The 22282-nt window shown below is 41.1% G+C and overlaps 1 protein-coding gene across 4 annotated transcripts in view; it reads left to right on the forward strand.

The window, feature by feature from the left end:
- The window catches only part of DAB2 (DAB adaptor protein 2), a 47458-nt gene that overhangs the window by 20090 nt on the left and 5086 nt on the right, over positions 1-22282 (forward strand). For 2 of the 4 annotated variants that reach the window (XM_079792905.1, XM_079792906.1), the window contains exons 2-12: positions 6127-6319; positions 7503-7642; positions 8304-8402; positions 8918-9049; positions 9569-9649; positions 10106-10132; positions 10367-10420; positions 11023-11085; positions 16080-16733; positions 17695-17857; positions 21650-22279. In XM_079792905.1, the coding sequence (XP_079649031.1) occupies positions 6229-6319; positions 7503-7642; positions 8304-8402; positions 8918-9049; positions 9569-9649; positions 10106-10132; positions 10367-10420; positions 11023-11085; positions 16080-16733; positions 17695-17857; positions 21650-22279 (2134 nt within the window). In that variant the 5' untranslated portion in view covers positions 6127-6228. The remainder of the gene's footprint in view (positions 1-6126; positions 6320-7502; positions 7643-8303; positions 8403-8917; positions 9050-9568; positions 9650-10105; positions 10133-10366; positions 10421-11022; positions 11086-16079; positions 16734-17694; positions 17858-21649; positions 22280-22282) is intronic. The other 2 variants (XM_079792907.1, XM_079792908.1) reach the window with 2 other exon arrangements.

Here is a 22282-nt window from a genome sequence, read left to right on the forward strand (position 1 = left end):
TGGATTGCATTAAGCTCATTTTTAAAGCTTAAAGTCTCCCAAACACTCTTTATTATGATGACTATTCTTTAGGCCTACTAGAGCTATTCTTAATAAAAACTTATTTTAAAAACAAAATGGGTGGGGGTGAGTACAAAATTAGGAGAGGTCATAATGACTCAAGAATAAGAACTTATGCCAACATAAGAACTCAAACTTCCTACCATGCTTTAAAAAAACCAAACAAACAAACCCTAAAAGGCCAAGCACTGAATAGTAGAGAATGTACTGAAATAAATTTGAATTCTTTGATCTGCGAGTTGCGTCTCAAACCTAGCCAAATACTTTCTTCCCCGCAGCCAAATCAACATTAATGAGCCATTTTGACCAAGTAGGACTCCAGCGACCTAGGCAAGAAAGAATTCAGCAACGATGTATAATTAGACCCATAAAATCCTTTTTCTGTTTTGGTTCAGAAAACATCTGTGAAATTCCATTTCAAACTATTCTGCTAAGCTATTTTCTTGTTCTTTGCTTGGTATATCTACTAAATGGCAGTCCAGTTTCTATATATAATGGGCTTTGTATAGCCTTCTTAAAATACAGTTTTTACAAAACTGACACACATAATCTCTAGGAATGAAACAGTACTCTCATGTTAAGACCTAGATTTCTCTTGGTACCAACTCTATCCACAATCAGTTATGTAACCATTAAAAAAATTATACACTCTTGTCCTCAGTTTCCTAACCTTTATAATGAAAGGGTGTGACCAAATTATTCCCCGGGTTTCTTCCAGCTCAATAGTCTAACCCAGTGGTCTGCAAACGGCAGCGGCAAACCGCGGCTCGCGAGCCACATATGGCTCTTGGGTCCCTTGAGTGTGGTTCTTCCACAAAATACCACGGCCTGGGCGAGTCTGTTTTGAAGAAGTGGCGTTAGAAGAAGTTTAAGTTTAAAAAATTTGGCTCTCAAAAGAAATTTCAGTCATTGTACTGTTGATATTTGTTTGGCTCTGTTGACTAATGAGTTTGCCGACCACTGGTCTAACCCACTTGCTATTTCTTTTAATGGGACAAAGGATTGTGGAAGTAAACCATTGGACCTCACACTTGTCAATACATTGGAATCATCTGGGACTCTTTACAATATACTGATGCCTGACTCCCTTCTCCAGAGAGTCTGGTTTAATCGCTTTGCGTGTGGCATGGACATTGACAGTTTAAGAGCTCTCCAGTAAAATTTCCCCAAGTGATCTGAGTTAGACCTTTAAAACTGAAAGTAGTAACGATGTAGGCTTAGGGTTGACTCAGGATCCATTAAAACAGACATCTCTGGATAACGTACAGTAGATTTTTGTCCCCACAGTCCTGTTTCCATCAGATCCTGCGCTCTGTAGGCTCAGAAGCCAGAGTTGAACAGAAGGTGACTCCAATATTGGCAAACCCTCTCACTTTTTCACCTGGGCCTTACTAATTTAAGCACTATATTCCTCCATGTTTCTATTTACTAGCTGTTTATTTATTGGTCCCAGTTGTTCTGCAACTGTTTAAATGCTTGCTATGGAAAGCAATGTTGGATGCAATATAATATTGCACAACACATAGTATCTATGAAGCCTAACTTTGATTTAATAACAGCTGCCATTTGTTAAGCAAGGCACTGAGGTCTCTGCATAAGTTCTTATTGATTTCTCATAACAATTCTGCAAACTATATTCCCATTTTACAGGTGAAGAAATAAATATGAGTTAAGTTGTCACAGCCACAGAGCTAAATGACGGTGAAGTTATCTAAGATTGCCAAGCCTGAACTTTTAGCTGCTATGCAATCTCACCTCTGCTCACAATGAACTGTAGAGGGAACTCGTAAATCTGGTCAGACTTGGTTCCAAAGATAGGGAACAGCTTCTTGGTTCAGGGCTCTTTGTGTCCGCTCAGTCCCGTAGCATCCCTTCCAAGGGTTAAAAGCAATGATACGTGCTCTCTGTAAATGCCTAACTTGTGTATACCTCCTTGACTCATGTTTTGTTACTGAGGCCCCTCCAGCTGTGTCAGCATTTGCAAGCAAATCTTTTAAGGACTCCTTTTTGGTGTGCATTTGCGTAGTCTCACCTCCCCAATTCAAGAGGCTGCACAAATCTTCCTGTCTGCTCAGCGTGGTTTTTGCAGGGTAGAGTAAGCCTTCCTAAAAACATAGGCATCTAAGCAGCTAAGGCAGAAAGGGGTTACATCAAGTTTCAGAAACAGCCTAACTTCACTGCCTCATTTCTGGCAACCTTCCTTATTCTCAAAAGGCTGCTTTGAAAATAGTGGTGAAGGCTGTTCGCTGCCCTCTTGGACCCTGAGATCTGCCTTGGAGGTTAATATTTCACATGCCCTAATGCAGTACCTCAGCTGAGACAGGCGTAAAGTTCTAAAGGACAAGGAAACACATTCTGTGACCAGTACAAAGTACTGGATGCTCTTGGTAAAGATGTTTATGTTGCTTTGTTCTTTACTCTCCTTAACTCCCCTGTGTCTATATATGTGGCTCTTCCTGAAAAATTTACGGATATCTTAAAGTCAATAGGATTATGACTTTGAAAGCAGCTTATAAAATACAGGTTAAAATCAGTGAGCTTAAAAAAAAATAAAGAGTAGCAGCATATATAGTAGAAACAGGGACATAGATCATGTTCAGTTTTGAGCTCAGAGACTTATTAGCAAATAATCTTGTGTTACCGAGTCCATTTTCCATCAGTAGGGATATCTTTTCCATCATTAGGGATATATTCATAAAGCAGAGACACATTCTATTTCATGGAGCTGTCAGGATAAATGTTTTAAGTACTTGGTAGGTTGGGTGTTTGTCTCATTCCCCTTAACATTAAAAATAGATTCTCTACCATTTGTGGAACGGGCCTACCATTAAATAAGTCTTTAACTCAAGTTACTCCCTTTACCAGTGTTTTGAGTCTGACTAAGCAATTTCTTCTCTGCTCTGTATAATTAGGGCTAGAAGGTAGACTGGTCGGAAGGTGGTACATTGATGTCAGGATATTGCTTTAGAATCCTGGAATTATTCATTAGTATCATTGCTGATACCAATATATCCCTACTGATGGAAAAGATAAGCAAGAATAAGAAAGTGCCAGCCAAGTTTGCCTCTACACAAATGTGTTCCTATGCCAAGCATTCCAGGATTCTAAATACTGGAAGTCTTGCATGCATAACTTTAAGGGCTAAACAAACTATAGCAGATTAGCAGATTAGCAGATTTTTTTATTTATTTTTTATTTTTTAGTGCAAAGGACATAGTTGTCTTAAGATGACTCACGCAGTGTTCTGGTTTACATTTCTCAGAGCCTTCTCAGAAAAGATGTTGCAAGCTCCAAAATCTCTCCTAGTCATCTGATTCTTATGCCATGGAAAGGGGAAGTCTTCACATTCTTTCAGGGAGGTTTGTAAAGTCCAAAACCCAAGTTAGATATCTTTTCTCAAATGGAAGCAAATTTTATTGACTTAGCAAAGTTTCATTTACAAATTTGTTCTACATTAGGCCTTAAGAAGGAGTCAAGAATATACAATAACTTTAGATCCTCATTTGGTTCCAGGTGTATTTTCTTATTTCTCTGCTCAAGCTTCTAATGCAGGAAACAGCCTGTCCCTAAAAACTAGAACCATTTAGGTTTAGATGGAGAGCTGTTCAGGTAACCCTTTGCATATGTGTTGAGCTTGAATTTGTGACCCCTACCTTATGATAACATTCATTGTGTATGTCTCCTGATTAATGTTGTGCTCGTGGTCAGAAGGGTCCCACAGAACCTAATGAATGAGAAGACTATACATTCTAGTTGTCCTATACCCACTTATTCCCCCTTATATAAGATCTTTGACCTTACTAGAGCTTAAAACAGACCCAATAACTCAATGCAATCTAGACTTATTTTTTAAAGCTATGCCTTAGATTAGAAAGTGTTAGAACTGGACATATCTTTTGGCAGCCACAACAGGTGTAGAACAGCATCTCTGTAGCTATTATGAGATTTCTCAGATGAGATTCTTCACTATCACATCTGAGGAACCCTGGCTTGGGGCCAGACAGCCTGGGCTAGGCCCAGGTTCTAGTATTTGCATCTGTGTAAGTTATAACCTCTGTGCCTTGGCTTTCCCTCAGGAAAAGTGAAATCACACTGTATCCTAATACTCAGGGTTATTGTAAATTTTGGAGTTAATACAGGTAAAAGGCTTATAGTGTTTGGCCCCCAAAGATATCTTAAGTGAAAAAAGCTTTGGCCCAGCCAACATGGCTCAGTGGTTGAGCATAGACCTGTGAACCAGGAGGTCACGGTTCGATTCCCAGTCAGGGCACATACCCAGATTGGGGGCTCAATCCCCAGTGTGGGGCCTGCAGGAGGCAGCCAATTAGTGGTTCTCTCTCATCATTGATGTTTCTATCTCTCCGTTCCTCTCTGAAATCAATAAAAGTATATAAATTTTTAAAAAAGAAAGAAAAGAGCTTTGAACCCTCTACTCTGTAAGACATCCACGTGCACAGACTTCTCTATGGCTCCCTACAATCCAGGTGTGTTTGAGCAAAACTAACAACTAAATCTCCAAATGAAATAATTCAGATAACATTAACCATACATAGATTTATGTATTTATCTATACATTTGCTTTCAAAGACTATTAAGACTACAAGGACTATTTAAAAACTTATGGGGAGCCCTAGCTGGTTTGCTCAGTGGATAGAGCATTGGCCTGTGGACCAAAGGGTTCCAGTTTGATTCTGGTCAAGGGCATGTACCTCGGTTGCAGGCTCCTACCTGTCCCAGGCCTTGGTCAGGGCATGTGCAGGAGGCAACCAGTTGATGTGCTCTCACATCAATATTTCTCTCTGTCTTTCTCTCTCTCTAAAAATCAATGGAAAAATATCCTCGGGTGAGGATTTAAAAGATAAAGTAATAAAATAAAATAAAATAAAATAAAATATAAAATAAAATAAAAACTCATGGGGGAGAGATTAAGTACTGACCTTCAGGAGAACATGTTGACATTCATGAAGCAAGTAAGTGGCAGTTGAAGCTTATTGAGCAAAAACTTGAAACTTATTGTTTATCCTTTAAGTATCTAACAAACAGTACCTATTCCCATGTGATGGACTTGATCCTTGAATTAAAAAGCTCAAATAAATGGGTGCTGTAGGCATAGAATTGAGAGGGCTTTTGGGGGTGCACCAGCCCATTGGTGGTCTTAACAGGATTACAGACTGTGAGGAGCTTTTCTTTGTCTTTGGTCTTCAGTCCAGGTAGAAAGTTAACCTGTCTCTAGCTCTCTCAGCTGCTGTGTAGAAACTTTGACTCTTGCGGGGGGGGGTGGTGAAAGAACCTTTTGAAACATTAGTTTACTTCCATTAGTGCTTACAATGACTCTGCATTTTTCTGTTTTACCTACTGTGATACATGGGGGAGCTTTATGAGAGCATATACCACAACCATGTTGAGGATAGTAACACTAAATAATAGCATAAAAGTATTCACATGCATTGAATTAATTACACAAAAGACACCCCATAAATTAATCCTCTCCCTGATATGTGTAAGAGTTAATGTCAAAAGTGGGTGTCATTTAAAGTATAGTGCTTATAGACAGCACTGGAAGTTAGATGCAGAATCCTAACATTTTAAAAAATATTAATATGAATAAGATAAAATATATAGCTCTTCCCTTGACACTGCCTTTACAGTTAATAATACCCAGTTTCACATGCCAGTTGCCATTTTCTCAAGCTCAGCATTCCATTTATTTCTATTTTGCTATGAAGCCTTATTTTTCTATGTGTGACACATTTTAATCCCTATCTTTCATATTAGATTTTTATGCCAAAGATCCAACACAAGCTAGTTAGCTAGATAATCATTAAATGTTACCAGATACCAATTGACTAAAGAAAAATCTGGTAAACACCTTCTTTCCATTTTGGAAACCTCAAAGGAAACACTCCTACCCACTCCCCTGCTTTTAGAGTTCAGTCTAATAGAGGAGAAAGAACAAAATGAGTCTGAAGAACTGCACTCGAGAATCACTAGTGGTAGGCCTATTATGGCATAAAGTCTGGCTTTGCTGTGTTATAATCTCATTACGCCTCTAAACTCTGCCTACAGGTGTCTGCAGTCGGTTATGTTCTTTTGAGACCTCGCCATCAGGGAGCGCCTGGTGTCACTAAGTGTCTGCTGGTGCTGGAGTTTGCTGTCTGCCTTCTTGCCATGTCTAACGAAGTAGAAACCAGTACATCTAATGGTCAGCCTGACCAACAGGCCGCACCAAAAGCACCATCAAAGAAGGAGAAGAAGAAAGGTATGGAGAAATCCTCCTGAGGCCAATGAGGGGAGCTCATGGTGGTTACCTCTGAAGAAATGAGAAGTTCAGGGTAAAGTAAGAGCTGGCCCTGGCCTGGCTTCAACCTGAGCCTGGTCTCCAGTCATGAGCAGGAGAGTTGGAGTTTGGTTCACTCCATATACAAGACATGGCTCTGAATCCTGTGATTGCCCCAGGTCCTGCCAGGCAGTTCTCATGCCATCTTGTTCAGTTGATAAATCAACTATCAATTATTATATGGTTATCTTTCAGTAACCCATTACCATGTTTCAGTTTTTAAAAACTAAAGACCTTTGTTTTATAGACCCTGGTTCTTCACCTGAAGTACCGCTACGAAGTGCCAGAGTCTTAATCATTCATAGCTTGAAAATATTGCGTGACTGGCCTGCTTTCCACTTCTACACTTTAGCAATGGAAATGAGACCACGCAGGCCTTTTAAGAGAAGCAAAAGAAGTTATGAAGCCGAAACCGGTCTGGCTCAGTGGATAGAGCGTCAGCCTGCGGACTGAAAGGTCCCAGGTTTGATTCCGGTCAATGGCATGTACCTTGGTTGCGGGCACATCCCCAGTAGGGGTTGTGCAGGAGGCAGCTAATCGATGTTTCTCTCTCATCGATGTTTCTAACTCTCTATCCCTCTCTCTTCCTCTCTGTAAAAAATCAATAAAAAATATTTAAAAAAAAAAAAAGAAGTTATGAAGATGGGATAATTACCTTAAGTGATTTTCAAAGAAATTTACTCATAATTCCCTTTTGCCTTTTTGACAGTTCAAAATGCTGGTAAATTGGGTGGTGCCTTATTTTTCTTTTATTAAAAAACGAAAGCATTATTCTCCTTATATTCTTTTTAAAAGTATTTTTAAATTATAATGAATATCCCCAGGTCCCACTCACATAGTTCCATAAATTTCCCATAATTCATTCCATTTTGCACCTTAAAGAGTTTATTTTCTCTCCATCCCAACATCTTATACAGTATTAAAGAGCATGGTTTTATTCAAAGGAAGTGAGAATAAGGGTAGAATATTGCACACTTAGTCAATCATAGTATAAGCAAGATTTGTACTACTCTGATTTGTAGATTCCAGAACATATTTGATGATGCATGGGGCTGATATTTAAATACATTTATAAACTTTATCCTATATTTCTTTCTTTTCTCAGGCTCAGAAAAGACAGATGAGTATCTTTTGGCCAGATTCAAAGGTGATGGTGTAAAATACAAGGCCAAGCTAATTGGCATTGATGATGTGCCAGATGCAAGAGGAGATAAAATGAGCCAAGATTCTATGATGAAACTAAAGGTAAAAGGCAGAAAGCATGCTTTGTCTCTGTCTTCAGCAAATGGCCAACAGAAGGAATTAGATGAGAAGTTCGTATTTACCTATATCTCAATTATTCAAGAGGAAAACTTTCTAATCACATAATCCAGTGGCACCTCATTTGATGAGCAGCCATGAGATTGTTTGCATATTCTGAGTGTTGTTCTAGTGTAGCAGGACTTGATATGCCTTTTGCTTTGGGCAGATCAAAGTTTCAACCCTGGAAGTCTTCAGGTAAAAGTCAGGACTCTACTTGGAAACTGGTGTTCCTTAGTCTTAGCCCTTTGATTTTCTGCATTTTTGAATTCCAGCACTGTCACTATGTGAAACCAGTTAAATAATACTTGTTAAGTAAGACAAGACCTAGAAGTAACACCTTTGAAGAACTTCTAGTACCTTCTTCTTGTCTTTACCAGTGACTGTTCTGAGATCAAAAGAATTAAAATGGCTTGTCCAAGTTCACAGAACTAGTGATGTCCTGGCTCAACACCTTCTATTCCTTCTTGCTCTCTCTTATGCAGGGTGCTTAGGCCTCTCATAGATGGTAAATTAAGCTGAAAACAAAGCTGCCTTTTAAGTTTTAGTATCGGAAGCATCATAGGGTAGTTTTAACTAAGTTTTCTTGTTTTCCCAACCTCCTCAGGGCATGGCAGCGGCTGGTCGGTCTCAGGGACAACACAAACAAAGGATCTGGGTCAACATTTCCCTTTCTGGGATCAAAATAATTGATGAGAAAACTGGGGTAAGAATTCACTTTCACTGACACTTTCCTGACCACCTGAATTTGACAAACAATTTGCAACTAAATTTTAGCTCCCCTTTTTCCTTTTCAAAATTCTGTAGGAAAAAAAAATATATATATATCACTTCTCCAGATGTACAGGCGGAAAACAGGGTAGGGGGTGAGGAGTTAAGTCACTTTATCTTTAAATTTATTTCCTCTTATAGATGTGTCAAGTCTATAGACACGGGTATGCTATAATATCACTTGGGTATTCTTTTTGACCCCAGGTACAAGAACTAGATTAATACTAACCTTTGGTTTGTGATGCTATCATAGGTCTATGCATGGGTCTCATTTTAATATATAGGGGTAGGGAAAAGTAAGCTTTCAGTTGTATTATATTAATAATAAATAATAAATAATAATACAAGAATAGCCTGGCCGGTGTGGCTCAGTGGTCTGATGCTTAGCTGTGCTAGCCTACAAATAAATGCTAGTTTTCCCAGTAAATCATGTTTTTGTTCCTTTTTCAGGTGATAGAGCACGAACATCCAGTAAATAAGATTTCTTTCATTGCCCGTGATGTGACAGACAATCGGGCATTTGGTTATGTGTGTGGAGCAGAAGGCCAGCATCAGTTTTTTGCCATAAAAACAGGGCAACAGGTTAGTGCTAAGCCTTGAGGTATTCCTGGAGGGGGACTTGTCCTCAGTGGAACGTAGGAGTGTCTATCACTCAACTAGAGAGCTTTCTAGAAACAACTAGAGATAGGGGGAGGAATAAACAATGATTCAAATGACAACTATGTTTATTGGTCTAAGGAATCATTTTTGAAATGTCATTGATTCCCATGGAGCATGTGGCACAAGGATTGTTAGAATGGATATTCCTATAAGGTGAATGCTGATTATAGAATAATAGCAAATTATTCCTAGAAATGCGGAGGGCCTTGGAAAATTATCATGGTGTTTCTTGTTTGGTCTAAGTACTTATTAACCCTGCTGTCTTTTATGTATCTGGGGGTAGGGATGGGAGTAGGGGTTATTCCCCATAAAACAGGGGAGCGTAGTGAGGATCTTTAAGAGAAAGGGGGTGTTGGAGTACTAAATAAGAACTGATGTGAGATAAAGGGAAGAAAATAGTAAGATTAAAAATACTGATAAAGATGCTTTTTCTTGCTTCAGGCTGAGCCATTAGTCATTGATCTTAAAGACCTTTTTCAAGTTATCTATAACGTGAAGAAAAAGGAAGAAGAAAAGAAAAAGGCAAGTTCTACCCGATACAGGTTCTATTAAACTTAAGACAGTATTAGGACCATATGTGAACATTATGCAAACATATGGCCTGTCTGGAGAATTGGCTTCTCTGTAGATCTCCAAAGTATGGAAAGTAGAGAAATGTATTGTCTCTTCTTCCCAAATAGCAGGGCAATGGATGGGTGTTATCATTAAGCACTTATTTCTAGTCCCTGACTCCGGTCTTTTCTCCCTACAAGCTTCACATCAATTCTAAAGACTATACAGGATTACCAAGTTTAAGTCCAGTAACTCTGTTCAAATCCAGTATTAATGTGAAAAAGGGAGGGGACTGTAGGGCAGAGATAATATGCAAGAGTCTCTTTTGCTTGTGCCTGTGAACCGATAGATAGGTATATTTGTTCTTTTATTTAACTCATTTTAACTATAATTACTAGATCACTGAATTTGTGTCTTTCTTTTTAGATGGAAGAAGCCAACAATGCAGTTGAGGTAAAACGTATCTTCTCTCCTTGTGAATTGTGATGTGTGACATGTATAAGCCCTTGTTTGCTCCCTGCCCAGCATGCTCTTCTTCTGGCTTATTGCTCTGTGTTCATGACCCTTCTGGTCATGAAAGATGTATGGTTGAATGATCAGTGCCAAAATTATAACTGCTTAGCAAGCCAATACACTAGAAAATTAAAACTTGCCAACTAAACCCTTAAATATTTGCCATCTTTTCAGAACGGGAGCGAGGCCCTAATGACTCTTGATGACCAAGCTAACAAACTGAAATTGGTATGTATGTGACTTTTTATGATTCTTGCTTACCGGAATGTGGGTTTTACTTCCTGTAGATGTTGCAAAGACAGAATCTGTATGAAAATCCAATTGCAACAACTATTTCCTAACATTGATGTTAATATAAAAGGCAATCTTTTTAGTAAAGACATCTAAATCTAATCCAAATACTTTTTTTTTTATTGATTTTAGAGAGGAAGGGAGAGGGAGAGTGATAGAAACATCAATGATGAGAGAGAATCATTGATTGGCTGCCCTCTGCACGGCCCCCACTGGGGATCTAACCTGCAACCCAGGCATGTGCCCTTGACTGGAATCAAACCTGGAACCCTTCAGTCCCCAGGCCGACACTCTATCCACTGGGCCAAGCCGGCTGGGGCTCGAATACTTTTTAAAGAGTTTGGACCAGATGGATTTGTTTGGGTACCTGTCTATACTTCCTGACCTAAATCGCCCAATATCAAATCTGTATTAGTTCAATGAAAATTCAATTGTGACGGCCATTTTCCTAAACTTTTGTTTAGGAAACAATTACGACAATATACAAAATAATCTTTTTGAGTAGACACATCTGAATCTAATCCAAATACTTTTTTAAGGCTGTTGACCGGATGGATTTGTTTGGGGACATGTCTACACCTCCTGACCTAAATAGTCCAACAGTAAGTGTCTGTTTTTAAATTTGCAATGTAATGGAAATGACATCTATGACTCAAATTGGCAGTTAACCAGGAATCTTGAGCATCTTTATTGAAATTTGGAACGTGGCAGCTGATTTTTTCTGCATAAAGTGGAAATGGCTGCTAGAACAAATTTGCATCTTAAGCCACCATGGGAACCTATCAGGACTAATTCAGATACTTAATATTGCTTAGAGATTAAATCTGAGCAATAGGTCAGGCAATGTAGTCTTTCTTGGTATTACTTAGGATCAGAAGGAGGAGTTGAATAATAATTCTTGGCATAAGCCTACTTGAAGGAAGTATGTTTGTTAAATGATTAATTGTAAAGCCTCCTGGCCTCTCCATTTATTTTTTATTCTTTCTTTGTGAGTTAGCATAAGCTTGGTGTGAAGCAAGATTTAAAACAAACAAGAGGCTCCGTTATGTTTAACCAAGACTTGTCCTTGTTTAATAAAAAAAAAAGTTTCTCATTTTTTACAGGATATTAGAGTGTATCAAGTCTTCTTAATATTGAGACTAGAGTAACATTTTCCTTTACAGATATGAAAATGGTAATTCTGAAAAAAAAAATTTACCAAAGAAAGAGGTTCAAATTTAGCACAAAAACCCAAGTCTCAGACCTTCCAAAACAGGCCTCCAGTGAAATTACCCATGTAATTTTGAATGGCTTTTTACAACTTCTATTATTTATTTAATAGTTTCTTGAATACCTGCTACTTGCCGGGCACAGCAATGAGATGCACAATGTCAATGACATCATTAAAGCAAATTAAAAAGGAGGAGACCAACATTAAAACCAATTAAAAAGCTTATTAGTGGATGTTAATTATAAAGTATTTACCTGGCTTTAGAGGGTCAGCTAAGAGTGCTGAGTGAATTTCCAGGCTTGAACATAAAAGATGAGAAGGCAAAGGAGCACCACTGTCTATCTAGGAGTCTCTAGATAGACATCAGGGAATTATTAAGCAAGCCTATATGACCAAGAAGGTCATTGGAAATAAAACCACAGCAGACCAGAGACTGGGTAAGTCTCACTGGCCCCAGAGTATTGCAGAGAATGCCAGGTCCATGAAACTTCACATAAAATGCTGAAGCTCTGGAGGTGAGAAGGGGCTGGGTACCCCCTTCTCCGCCCCCAAGCCTATGAGATTCACACTGCATAACTGCATTATGGAGGCCTCAAAACCACCACAGAGAAGCCTGTTCACTGTTCTTTAAAGCAGTGTGTCCTAACTCACTTGCCTGTAGAACCTGTCATTCTTCACAATGTCTGTTACCGTTCTAAGGAGAAACTTTCTGAAATACAGGATTAGACAGCCCTGGAAGGTCCATCCCAGCTCTGAAATCGATGTCTGAAAAGCATGCTGTCCAAGTATAACTGACATTCAAACAAGTTTATTGAAAGAGATCAGAACACTCAGGCTCTGAAGCAGTTTCCATGGGGTAGGCAAGGAAGCACTGACTGCTTCTGTAGCCTTCTGGAAAGTTATGAAAAAGGAAATGGAAAGCAGCTTGAGTAAGCCTGAGTGTCATTGATATTAGACGTCATACATTTTATGAATTTTTGGTGTATCAATAACAATAGATTAAAGAAATAAATACCATCAAAGTAGATGGTAGGTGATAAGTAAGAGAATCCCAACAGCACTAATTATGTGCTGGTCAGACGTTGCCAGCACATTCTAACAGATTGACTTTATATTCATAGGTCAAAAAACAAACTTATCTCTACTTGATAAAACCAGCATGTTTTAAAAGTTCAAATCTTACAGTAGTTGCTTTGGAAGAGATGAAGAGAGAAGAAATCTCAATTATCTAAACTTTATTAGTTAGGCCCTGTCCCTCCCGCAACATTTATACAGAATAGTTTTATGCATTACAAATAAAGCTCATGTTGCAAACTAAGTAGCATACCTTAGAATCTAATTTTTATTGGAAAACCACTTGAACAATATTCATCCACACTGATCTAAAAAAGAGAAAAGAAAAGAATACATGCTCTAGTGAAAATTTTGATCATTCGGAGTTATTATGAGAAGAACATAAGGCCTGGTCCGCCATCAAGGAGGTTAAAACTGATGCAGGGATGGGGCCAGGGCACAGTGTTGTGGAAGTAAGATGCAGAAAGAGGGCACAGGTGAAGCTGAAATAGAGGATCCATGGGAAGAGGCTTTATAAATTATCTGAACTTGAACTGGGTCTTTAAGTGTGTAGGAAAATAGAGTAGTTAGGCTAAATGTAAACTGGGTGCCCCCCCCCCCCTTGTGGGTCATTTTGAAGGTCTGGCTAATGAAGCTTATTTTAATTCAGAGAGTAGCAGAAAGACACAGAAAGCTTCGGGTAGGGAAGTCCAGGATTTGGCAGCGAGATGTTTAGGTGACATAGCTGTCTAGAGGAGAGCTAGGCTATGGAATTCAGTAAAGACTTCGTCTCTGGACAGACACCACTTGGTTGCCTGCTGCCCCTCTTGCTGGAGCTCCCTAAGAGCAGGGACTGCATTTCACTCTCCTATCACTAGTGCTTGTCTCTCGGATCCTCCAACGATGGCCATGTGGATGCAGTATTGACATCCAAGGAAAAATGCATGAAGCTCTGACCTAGGAGGTGGATGAGGAGTCTTGCATCTCTTAATCATAGTCTATGAACTAGACCTTTAATCTTTTTTAAAAATTTATCTTTATTGTTGAAAGTATTGCATATGTCCCCTTTTTTTCCCATTGACCCCTTCCACCCTGCTCTTCCACCCCACCCCAGGCCTTCACCACATTATTGTCTGTGTTTATGGTTATGCATATAAAGTCTTTGGCGAATCTCTCCCCAACCACCATCCCACCCCACCATCCCTCTGAGATTCAGAAGTCTGTTCCATGCTTCTATGTCTTTGGATCTATTTTGTTCATCAGTTTATTTTGTTCATTAGATTCCACATATGAGTGAGATCATGTGATAGGCTCTTCATCTGGAATTAGCAACAGACCTGAGCTGAGGAAAGCCTTATACATTTCACTTATAGGCCGACTATTCAGAAGTCTAACACTGTGGCTCCTGTTTGGTGTCCTAAGAACTTCTTCTGAAGTATTTGAAAAGGAGAACTCTGCCAGCTGTGATACCCAACTGTTCTAACCAGAGGTGGCTCCTAATAAATGAATAAATACTGAAATCACAAGCATTTGGAGTACATTTTCCTACCTTTTGATTGTTAAAGATCCCTACATTAAGAAGTCTTCCAATCTGTTTCTTTGATTAAAACAAAATTTTAATGACAAGCTCTTTCTTCTGACAAATTCTTCTGGTTATAAAGAGAAAAGCTGGTTTTTAAACATTGTGGTTTATACGTAACAGTAAAGGAAGCCAAAAGATAGAATACTAATTAGGTCTGATTTGGGGCCTAAACTTTCTAAAAATGTATTCTTTTCCCTTAAAACAAAAGAGGTCTGCCTACTCAGGCCTCCTTTTTCTTTTTGAGAATTTTATATTCCCTGACGGTTGTTTTTGTCTCAAGGATCATAATGTTTAGTGATCTGTTCAGAGCAATGCTAGAATTTCAACTTCCATTTCAAAGGTGTTTATTGTTTATATTCCTCTGTGGTCAGCATAGTGAAGTATTAATGGACCAAAGTCAGTTAGGAGGAAGGTCTGTCAGTGTGACAGCCAGTCCCAGGGTGACCCCTAACTAGTGATAAAGATGTGGCAGATTGATCCAATTGGCTGCTCTTAGGCTAAGAAGGATGTCTTACCTGACAACTGAGAACCCAGATAATTAACATGCCAGAAACTGATAGAGAATAGAATTTGTAGAGTTATGAATTCGGTATGTCTTTCAAATTAACTCTTAAACCCACATCTCCACCTTATACATAAATCAGACTAGATTATTTATAAATTAAAGACAAAGATTAGTTGAATTTATCCTCTAGATAGATGAGATAGGCAACTCTTAAGCTATATTTTTTAAATATATTTTTATTGATTTCAGAGAGGAAGAGAGAGATAGAAACATCAGTGATGAGAGGGAATTATTGATTGGCTGCCTCCTGTACGTTGGACCGAGCCTACAACCCAGGCATGTGCCCTTGACGGGAATCGAACCTGGGACCCTTCGGTCCACAGGCCAACACTCTATCCACTGAGCCCAACTGGCTAAGGCTTAAGCTATATTATTTTAAAACTGTACAATACAAGAGGTTAATGTGATATGTTGTTAGATTATATCCCTATTTGGGGTTATCACTTTCTTAGAAAGACATAGACAAAAGGGTGTGTCCAGAGGAGAGGCTAAGAGGATGAGGATGAGAGGTCTAACTTGGCTAGCACTTTCAAAGATTCTGAAATATTTTAAAAAGCATACCTGACATCTCCCTATAATTGGCCCAAGGAAAGACCAATTATAGGCAGATATATTTGACCTTAAACTTCATCACATCCAGAACTGCAAAATATTAATGTAATAGCCAGTAAATGTGCTCATTTGGAGAGGTGATGTTACATGACTGGGGTACAGTGATAGGAAAGCAAAGATATCAGGCAAGAAGCTGGGCAGGGCTTCTGAGGTCTGGTCTTGCTTTCAAGCTCTATATACGTACTTAATCACTTGGAGTGACTCATAGTGAATTCCCTTTAAGACTTTCAAAGACATGAATTGAAACAACCGTGATCATGAACTCAGCCAGTGTGTAAGGGTGAGCGGTGACATGAATAATATAAACAACAGTAAGATTTAATTTAATGAAGGGGTCAATGAAGTTGAGACATAAATAAACAGGCACAAGGTGGGGAAGGGGGAGGGAGGACCTATTCAACTGGAAAATGCACTCACTGAGGGGATGGGAGGAGATCATGGTCAACCGTTTTGTTAAAATCTAATGGGAATTGTGATAATCCTGGTCATTTTATGTAGCCTTTTCATTTGAAGTCACAACATGGACTAACACTTTCTTTCTCTCTCTTTTTTTTTTTCTTTCCAAATGTGATAGGAAAGCAAAGATATCCTGTTAGTGGATCTAAACTCTGAAATCAACACCAATCAGAATTCTTTAAGAGAAAATTCATTCTTAACAAACGGCATCACCTCCTCCTCTCTTCCTCGACCAAAGCCTCAGGCGTCTTTCTTGCCCGAAAATGCCTTTTCTGCCAATCTCAATTTCTTTCCCACCCCTAATCCCGATCCTTTCCGTGATGATCCTTTTGCACAGCAGGACCAATCGCCACCCTCTTCGTTTGATTCTCTCAAATCTCCAGATCAGAAGACAGAGAATTTGAGTGGCTTGTCTACTCCGCTGAGTAATGGGCCCCTGAATGGGGATGTTGATTACTTTGGTCAGCAGTTTGACCAGATCTCTAACCGGACTGGCAAGCAGGAAGCTCAGGCAGACCCGTGGCCCCTCTCAAGTCCGCAAACCCAGCCAGCAGTGAGAACTCAGAATGGGGTGTCTGAAAGAGACCAGAATGGCTTCCATGTCAAATCCTCCCCAAACCCTTTTGTGGGAAGCCCTCCCAAAGGACTGCCCGTACCAAATGGCCTAAAGCAGGACTTGGAAAGCTCTGCCCAGTCCTCCACACATGACTCCATAGCCATTATCCCACCTCCACAGAGTACCAAACCAGGAAGAGGCAGAAGGACTGCCAAGGTGAATTGTCTCCTCCGCATGTGCGTTGGCAGAATGCATGTTCGCTGTCACAGGGTGGTCTGAGGCGAGCTGTCCTTTCTGCTGCTTTTGTAGTTTCCTGTGTGGCTGTAATATAGAAGGTGGGGTGAGCTCGTCGTCCCCCAGGAATACCTTCCTCTAATCGCCACCCTTTCAAAGCTTCGCGCTCAGCGGTGTTGTTGCGCCCTGCTTTCCCTTTGCATGTCTTGTCTCTTATTATTAACTAAACACACGTTTTTTTTCGTTTTTAATGCTGCTATGCTTCTGTACCTCTGGTAAGTTTGATGGTCATGTTCTGGGAGCGGAGGGCAAGGGTTCTTGTGATTCCCCTTATACATACCTTCCCCACACTAAGTCGCGCCCCGCACACACCCCTCAGGTTGTGCTAATGACCAAGCTGGTGGTGTCAAATTCTTGAGTTTGCCTCCTCTATTAAAAGTTGACTAAATAATCCATTGTCTTAAAAGAAACATGTATTTACTGTTACCACTTCACTCAAAAGCAATTTAAAATGTGGTTTCTGTTAAGTATTACTTTTTAATCTCTTTGGAATATGTAGGCTGGCCTAATGATTAGACTAGTGTATCAAGGCCATGCAGACTGATTCAAACCCACTAGAATGATCAAAAACACATAAGCTACTTATTTATAACTGTCCCTTCTTTCCCAGCTTCAAGCTGTTAGCTGGCAAGGAGACCAGGCAGACACAAATGTGTGAATAAGTAAATTAGATTTCACTTCGAGTGTCCAAAACCTCATATCCTGCCCATTGCAGGGATCCTTGTCCTTTGGCTTTGGTTGGTTGGTGTTTTGTGGTAGTCCCTCAGTATAGGAAGTAGTTTTTCTGTGTGGTTCCCGATTTGAGGTACAGAGTAGGAGACAGAATGACACTGCATTTCTCTGTTGCTGAGTAACTTCTTTATGTCCCCCTCTGCCCTGTCAGTCTCCAGCAAGTGACTTGCTGACATCAGACATCTTTGCTCCTCCGGACTCAGAACCTCCAGGCCAGGCATCACCTACGGGACAATCTGCAACCCCACAGACCAACCCTCTGGATCTCTTCAAGACCAGTGTTTCTCCCCCTGTGGGACCCCTAGCAGGTCTAGGTAAGGGCCCCACATCGAGTCAGGTTTGGCTCTGCTATTTTCACTCCCAGGACGATAGTGCATAGAAGGAAGGCACTTCATATCCTTAGAGGTTTCAGGGGCACAAAACTGAAGCATCTTAGGGAGCCTTTCTCCCACTCTTCCTTTTGTACAACCTCACCCCCATTTGGTACCCTTGGGTGTAAATGCAATTTGGCTTCTTGAATTGGAATGTGCGAAGAAATCCATGTTCAGTATTGTGCTTATTTGAACCAACTGCTCACTAAAGACAATTGTGAGGGGTTCTGAAACACAGACCAGCGTCATTGGAGAAACGGGGCTAAGATGACAGAGTCTTCTTTATCGTTTCTATTAGAAAAGTAAGAAGGTGCATGTCTTCCATGTAAGTTGCCATTTCTAGTTTGAAGCCCTCTCCCCTATTAAATGGCTACCCCTCTTGGAAGGGACATATACCCTGCGAGGGATATAAGTCAAGTCTGAAGCAAGTGTAAGTCATAGAATGAAAGGCCTGGGTTCTGAGCCCAGCTCCACCCCTGGTATCTGGAGGGTGTGGGGCAGGTATAGATCCTATCCGCCTCTGCATACTTAAGCCTTAGCAGCTCCTTGCCAATATTCTGGCTAGCTGAGTGTCTTGATAGAGTAAGAAGTAAATGCTGGAAACGTGACGTTGAAAAGAGCATCGAGGTAAGGGAAGAGGTGGGACTTTTTCAGATGATTAGGATGTGCTGGTGCTGCCACTCATATTTGTGTCATTAGCTCCTGAGAGCCACTGAGCCACTCTGAGGCAGGACACTGGGGGAGGCCACGTGCCTAAGGGCTGGCCCTGCTACCCTTTGTCCACAGCCTCAGTGGTACAGTCTTCAGAAACCAACGACAACAGTCCTTGCTGTCTGGCTGGGGATTCTCTTTGTGTTTCTGCTTCTTGGCACCACAATGAGCTCCAAAGAGACTCTGTCCGGGAGGGAGCAGCGAGGGTCTCCCTTCCTCATTCCGTACAAGTTGATCAGGGATCTCTCTCTGCCTCCTGCAGGGTCAGTCATCAGGACCCTGCTTTGTTTTTTCTCCGCTCTTTTCCTGCAAAGGAACATACTGTGGTTCTGTCATATTAAATCTGTTTAATCATATCGGGAGGATGGTAGCAAAAAGGAAAGTCGTTACCCAGATGCCAAATGGCTGAAATGCATGTGGGGTGAGAGGCCAGCTTGTCCCAGCACTCTGCTTGCGTTGGTACCATCAAGAGACCCTCCCCGAGCTCTTCGTGTAGTTTGGGAGCTTCCCCCTTTCTTGTTGCTCTATTCCCCGCACCCCCAAGTGGAGCTGGTTGACGTTTTTCCTTGCAGAAGGGTAGGGAGCTTGCAGGCAGTGTGTGTGACCAGATCACATCACAGAGCTTTGTAGTCTGATATCATGCCCCGAAGAATTTTTACAGCCAATATTTAACAAGTCAGCCTGAAAATACAGCTGGACCCTATAACTGTTAATTTATTCAGACGAAGTGAAGCTTTTTGGCTAGGAGCCCCTGTTGAGGCCTTGGGGTATACAACTGCAGAATACTGATGATTCTTCCAAGTTTGGACATGGGACTCAAACGGAGCTCGACAGTATAGCCCCTGTCCACTAGCAGGGATCCTCCGCCAAACCCTGGAAGGTGGTAGGTCTGGCTTCCGCTGGCCCCAGCTGGGGGACTCTCTCCTCTGGAGAATGGGGGGTGGGGAGAAGGGGTTGCAAAAAGCTGAGCCTTCAGTTTTGACTCGCTACCCTGTGTTTTCATCTGGAATCAGAATGTAATAAAATTAACTTTTTTACTGACACTCTCTTTTTTTTTTTTTTTTTAACCTCTTGCCTCTACTTTTTCCAGCGGGGCCTTAAATATCTTGGAAACACAACGCATGGAATCTTGTAGATGGGAATGAAGGCTGGCATAAGTATATACTGGGAAAGTCTTTATTTCCTGGCAAAGTTAATATTTTTCTCTTTTACCACCACTCCCACTAATACCACCTATGTCTAAAGCCACACACTTTCCTAAGGGAAAGCAAGCCGTTCAACATGAAAGATGATAAAATTCTACCCAATTTGCATATCCATCTGGTGTAAATTATTACTGAGTGACTCTGGGTTCAGTAATAAAGTTTAAATAAATTTATTTGAAAATGCTAGAGATAACTTTGTTCAAACTCAGCTCCCTTTTAGAAGCCTACAATCTAAGATAACTTCCCCTTCGATTCATTGTGAAGTCTAAAGCTGTATCTGTAAAATAAATGTTTGCATTAACATTGAATTTTTAAAAATAGCCCTGTTTCTTGGTGCCAAAGAGGCGGAACAGGAGGATAGGCTGCTGGGTTCGGAGCCAGTATGCCTGAGTTTTCATCTCTACTGCTGCAAACTGTGACTTTCCCAACTTTAATCATTAATATTCTTATACCCAGTTCCCTCCCTCAGACATAAGGGTGTTAACTTAGTAAGATGGCCTTTCCGGAAACCCACCGCTCTCCATGAGCACACCGTACGCTTGTGGCCAGATGGCTGATGTTCATGGTGGTAGAACTGAGTCAAGGAACACCAACCTCCATGCTAGAAAAGTTCAAGACAGAATACCTTGCTCCATCAGCCCCTGAATACCATTTTCAAAACATTTCTCACTTTGGAAACAGAAACATCCCTAACCCTAGTTTGGTTAGGGATGCTTTGGTTAGAAGACTTTCATGAGGAAAGAATGCCCTGCCCCAAAGCTCAGAGCAAGTAGGTTTTGAGAGCGTGCATCACTCGCGAATAGGGCTGCTAGTGGTAACAGTTTAACTGGGTTATTCATACACTTAGGAAGAAGCAGAAGAGACAATGCCCTCCGTCTCTGATCAAGATGTGGGGAACGAGCTTCTCGAGAAGAGGGACAGACATTGGAGAGACTTGGACTTCAGTGGTTTCACTAACTCCTCATCAACGTGGCAGGGGTGCAGGCAACAGGGCATTCCCCACAGAGATCAGACCCCCGGGCACAGGCCATTGGTTACCTCGGAAGGTGTTTTTGCTCCACGGGGTCTTCTCCCTCCCCTCCTCTTTTGCACGCACTGTTCTAACTTCTGGCAAAGTTTAGTGAGTGACACATGGCAGGAAGCACTTTTATTTGAAACAGCTCTCCTGGGATAACCAGCCTTTCCTCCATGTTCATATAGAAAAACCTAAAAGTACCTTGGCACCAACCAAATTTTATCATCCTTTTGTATAGGTGTATCAACCTTGGCAGCATTGAAAAGCAAGGCAACTCTGAAATGGTTTCTTTAGAGTGTAAGCATGTTGAGGCCTAAGGCACATGTGTGACAGCTGCTTCCCATAAGACTCAGACAGTAGCCAGCTGCCAAATGGAAAGATGGAATCGGTGACTCCGAGTGTCCCATGACTTATCTTAATGAACTATTTCATAATCAGCATGGTTTGTATGTGTAAATGTATTCACAGTGTTGACAGGCTCGGTTCTAACTGTTTAAAACACACCAGTGTATGTACGAGGAGGGCCCATTTTTTCTTGACTCGGTACTTATGGTTGTGTTACCCCTTCCAATGAAGCAAAAAGATGTGGTAGAAAGAAAGGGCATCAAAATGCCACCTGCATTTGGATACCACCTATACTGTATTGGCTCATTAATCTCCTGGTGATCTGAGCCTTCATTTCCATGAATGAAGGCATTGGCCATGTAGATGCTTTATAAATGCTTCCGGCAAACTTGTTTTCTGAAACTCAGAAATCCTCTTTGAGCTTGTCTCCTGATAAGTCTTTTCTCTCGCTTCCTTCAGGTGGTGTAGCAATCACACCGCCTCACACAGGACCATGGAGCCCGCCATCCCTCGTGTTCAATCAGTCCCCCTCCATGGTCCCAGGAGCCATGATGGGTGCTCAGCCTGCCGGATTCAGTCAACCAATGGTTTTTACCACAAGCCCGGCGGTTGCAGGTTGGAACCAGCCTTCATCCTTTGCAGCCTCAACTCCCCCTCCAGCCCCTGTTGTTTGGGGCCCATCAGCATCTGTGTCACCCAATACTTGGTCATCAGCAAGCCCTCTGGGAAATCCTTTTCAGAGCAATATTTTTCCAGTTCCTGCTGTGTCTACCCAGTCCCCTTCTATGCTCTCCTCTCTCCTGGTCACTCCTCCTCAACCACCTCCCAGAACTGGCCCCCCTAAGGACATCTCCACCAATGCCTTCGTTGCTTTGGACCCCCTCGGGGATAAAGAAGTCAAGGAAGTGAAAGAAATGTTTAAGGACTTACAACTGCGGCAGCCTCCGGTCCCCGCGAGGAAGGGAGACCAGACTTCCTCGGGGACTTCAAGTGCCTTCTCCAGTTATTTCAACAGCAAAGTGGGCATTCCTCAAGAGAATGCAGACCACGATGACTTCGATGCTAACCAACTATTGAAAAAGATCAATGGTA

This window comes from Cnephaeus nilssonii, assembly GCF_951640355.1.
Source record: "Cnephaeus nilssonii genome assembly, chromosome: 2".
Taxonomy (NCBI): Eukaryota; Metazoa; Chordata; class Mammalia; order Chiroptera; family Vespertilionidae; genus Cnephaeus; species Cnephaeus nilssonii.